Here is a 3,307-nt window from a genome sequence, read left to right as displayed (position 1 = left end):
CAAAAAAAAAAAAAAAAACGCGCTGCGAGGATCGATTGTTTTCCCGCCTCCGAGCTCCTTCGGGCGTCCCATGCAAAGGTGCCGCCCCTGGGCAGACGCAGCAGCATCCCCGGCCGGGCTGGCGTTCTTTAGGGAGCGAAAATCCAGGCGGCGCTTGCCCTTCGCTTTGGCGGAGAGGTTCAGGTCCACGACTCGGGAGACAGGAGCGCCCGGGCGGACCCCCGCCTGCCCCGCCTCCTCAGCAGGCGAGCCAGGCGATGCTACCTGTCTGGGTAAGCAGCACCTGTGGCGAGCGGCGCTTTCAGCAGGTCGCCGGGAGGCAGCGCGGGGATCGGGCAGAGGCGACGCGAGAGAGGCACGAGAGGCGGCGGAGCTCTTCCGAAGGGCCGGTTCTGACTTAAAGCGAAAGGCGGGGGGGGGGGGGGCGCCGCGCCAGGACTGCGGAGTTTGCAGTTAAGTTGCGAGTAGGAGCTGGACGCTCTTGCCGCTGCAGGAAGGGTCTCGCTGGTAGCCGAGCTCCCTTCGGGGCCGGCCGAGGAACTCAGCGAAAATCGTTGCGGAGACCAGCGATGCCCAGAAGCGCAGAATGTGCGCAGGGCGCGCAATTTCGTCGCGCGCTGGCTGCTGTGCCAGGGTTATTTTGCTGTGCCAGGGTTATTTTGCGCGGCTGGAAGATGCCGGGCAGTTTTCTATGGAACAAATTGTCCCAGTCTTGAAGTGCTTCTAAGGTGCGTTTTTAAAAGCCACCTTATGTCTTGGGGTAAGGTGGGGGTGGCGGGCTGATGGACAGCATCAACAGGTTTGGGTTTGGATGGGAGCTTTCACTTTGGAAGAGCCTCCTCCTCCAAGGGCGGAGAAGAGTTAAGATGCGCTCTTGGGTTGGCCGCCTTTTAGGAAGCCCTTCTGCATTTACTACAGGGAGGTAGCTTTAACGTGAGTTAGAAGCAGTGGTGCAGTTGGGTAATCATAGGCTCTGAAAAGCTGCCGTCCAGGTTACTTGCTTCCCCCCCAAAGAGGGAGGGGAGGAGCCTGGATATCAAAATGCATCAAAATGCTTCAAGAATATCCACCACCATTTGTTAGGAGTATATCAATTCACTATCTGTATTAGAGAGGAGGAGAGAAAATGCAGGGCTACTAGGATGTTCTTTGAGGGATCACACACAGTGATTGAAAGTGTCGACTTACTCTTCGAATATTGACACAAGCCACAGATCAGATTCCTTCCTAAAGATGTTGCTTCTCTGATTTTTGTTCCCTCTTTTAACATATGGAGAAGACTTGTTATTTCGGAGCCCTTCCTGTTTGAATTTTGCTCAGGTGCTACCAGCTGATCTGAACTTCAACGACTGAACTTCAGCTTGTTGGCATGGACTTCCCTATGGATTGGTCATTTCTGAGCAAAGCATCCTGGAAAACTGCTGGCCTGTAGAGCCTCTTCCATGGCACTTTGAAGGTGGAGCTCCCTAGCTGGCTTCTTTCTGTTTTGTCCTGCGAAAGGGAAGAGAGCCTGATCAATGATGGGAAACAGCAGCAGCAGCAGCACCAGGAGTGCCAATAGTACAGACTGCAGACTGGCCTTTGCTGGAGTGGTCTGCCAGCTGCTCTTCATGGTCCTCTTGATCGTTGCCATCACGCTTGGAAATCTGGTGAGTCTCCTGGTTTTCTTCTGTATAAAGCAATTCCGGACACCCCAAAGCTACCTAAAAGTCTCTTTGGCCCTTGCTGATTTGGCTGTGGGGCTTATTGTAGTACCTTACTCAGTTTATCAGGAGATGAACACGTTGGCCTATGAGACGGAGCAAGAACGGAGTCCAACTGGCTGGTCAGTCTGTTTGATCACTGGCCCTATCTTTGCAGGGTGCACTTTTGTCTCAATCAGCACCATATTTCTGCTTTCGGTGGAGAGGACCATCACTGTGCTGAGGCCCTTGCACAGGAAAGCTGTGATTACCAAGCGCAGGATCACTTGGCTCATTCTTGGATCTTGGATACTGAGCTTCTCCTTGGCGGTGATACCTCTGCTCTCAATTCCAAATATCACCTTTGAATACAATTCCTGCAGTAAGATGTGTATCTATGGCTTTTCACCAGGCAAGTTGCCAGAGTCCAATTGGAACGTCATGCTCCTGTACCCAATATTTGACTTCACCCTCTTAGGTGGCACTTTTGTTGTCAACACCATCACCTTTGCCACCCTCCGGCAGTACCACAAAATGAGGAAGCAACTGAGGGAAGAGCCACAGGGAACCCACAGGCTCTCTTACTCAGATGTCACTGCTGCCAGGACCATTGGCATCCTGACCTTTGCATTCTCTGTGTCTTTTGCTCCCGTTGCTGTATTTGTTGTGGGCACTGTGGTAGGCTATGAATGGTGCCAATTCTCCTTCTATGCTTTCTGGATCCTTGCTTCCAACAGTTGTTGGAATGTGGCTATCTACAGTGTTTGGGACCCCAAGTTCCGGCAGGGGCTGCGGGAAATATTCTGCAAGCAAATGCTGAAAGCTGATTTCCAGCATCATTCCAGTCACTCACTGGAGGGGCACCGTTCTTCCCCTGCTTGTGTGATAGTCCTCAAGGAGATGCTCCGTCCAGAGACCAGCTAGTGGCAGAATTGGTACTTGCTGTTTTTAAAGAGATGACTGCTTCAGAGCAGGTCTGGGTATTTTAGCTGGAGATTCTGGATTTTTCAATAACTATTTTCCTCTTCAGTTGTTGCAGCTTAATGGAATGCCTCCCCCCCCCCCAAAGTATGTACTTTCTGAGTGCCAGATTTTTCTTTCCATTCACTGGATTGGAGCCTGTTGACCTTTGTATTGCAAATGTACAATGAATTTATGAGGATACATTTCGGAGTGTTGGAAGCACATTGCACTTTTAAAAACTGCTGCTAGATAAATATCTTAATACAGAGCAGCTATTTATTAGTGACTCCTAGTCCATATAAAAATATTCCAGTTTTGATTTACAGGAAGAAAATATAAAAAAGAAGAGAAAGAGAGAGAAAGAAAGAGAAGAAAAAACTTTAAAATGCATCACATCATGAATGAATCTCTAGGCATGATGAGGGCTGAAATAATATGTCCTCTGTGTTCTATTTTGCAAAAGTAATCCTATGTAATGTATTACAATGTACAGTTGAAAAACAATGACCTTTTAATTACTGTTAATCTCAAATATGGTTATAATACTCAGTATATATTCTACAGCATTTATTCAGAAACGTATTTGCACAAAAATGCCTTTTTAAAAATGGTAAAATGGCACTTTTTACAACTGCTGACATTTTATTGACATTGATATTTGC

The 3,307-nt window shown here is 48.7% G+C and overlaps 1 protein-coding gene across 1 annotated transcript; it reads left to right on the top strand.

Moving 5' to 3' along the window:
- Nucleotides 1–1,520: 1,520 nt before the first annotated feature.
- LOC107288391 (adenosine receptor A3-like) lies at nt 1,521–2,664 on the top strand. The gene has a single exon (XM_015817008.2). The coding sequence runs from the start codon at nt 1,521–1,523 to the stop codon at nt 2,604–2,606; it is 1,086 nt and encodes a 361-aa protein (XP_015672494.1). The 3' UTR covers nt 2,607–2,664.
- The last annotated feature ends 643 nt before the right edge of the window (nt 2,665–3,307 follow it).

The sequence above is a fragment of the Protobothrops mucrosquamatus genome, unplaced genomic scaffold, assembly GCF_001527695.2.
Source record: "Protobothrops mucrosquamatus isolate PMUCROS unplaced genomic scaffold, P.Mucros_1.0 scaffold547, whole genome shotgun sequence".
In the NCBI taxonomy this organism is placed as follows: domain Eukaryota; kingdom Metazoa; phylum Chordata; class Lepidosauria; order Squamata; family Viperidae; genus Protobothrops; species Protobothrops mucrosquamatus.
The sequence above is the reverse complement of the archived record's forward strand: the minus strand, read 5'-3'. Positions and strand labels throughout refer to the sequence as shown.

Coding starts and splice junctions, on each gene's coding strand:
- LOC107288391 (XM_015817008.2), top strand. CDS start 1,521: ATGGGAAACAGCAGCAGCAGCAGCACCAGGAGTGCCAATAGTACAGAC.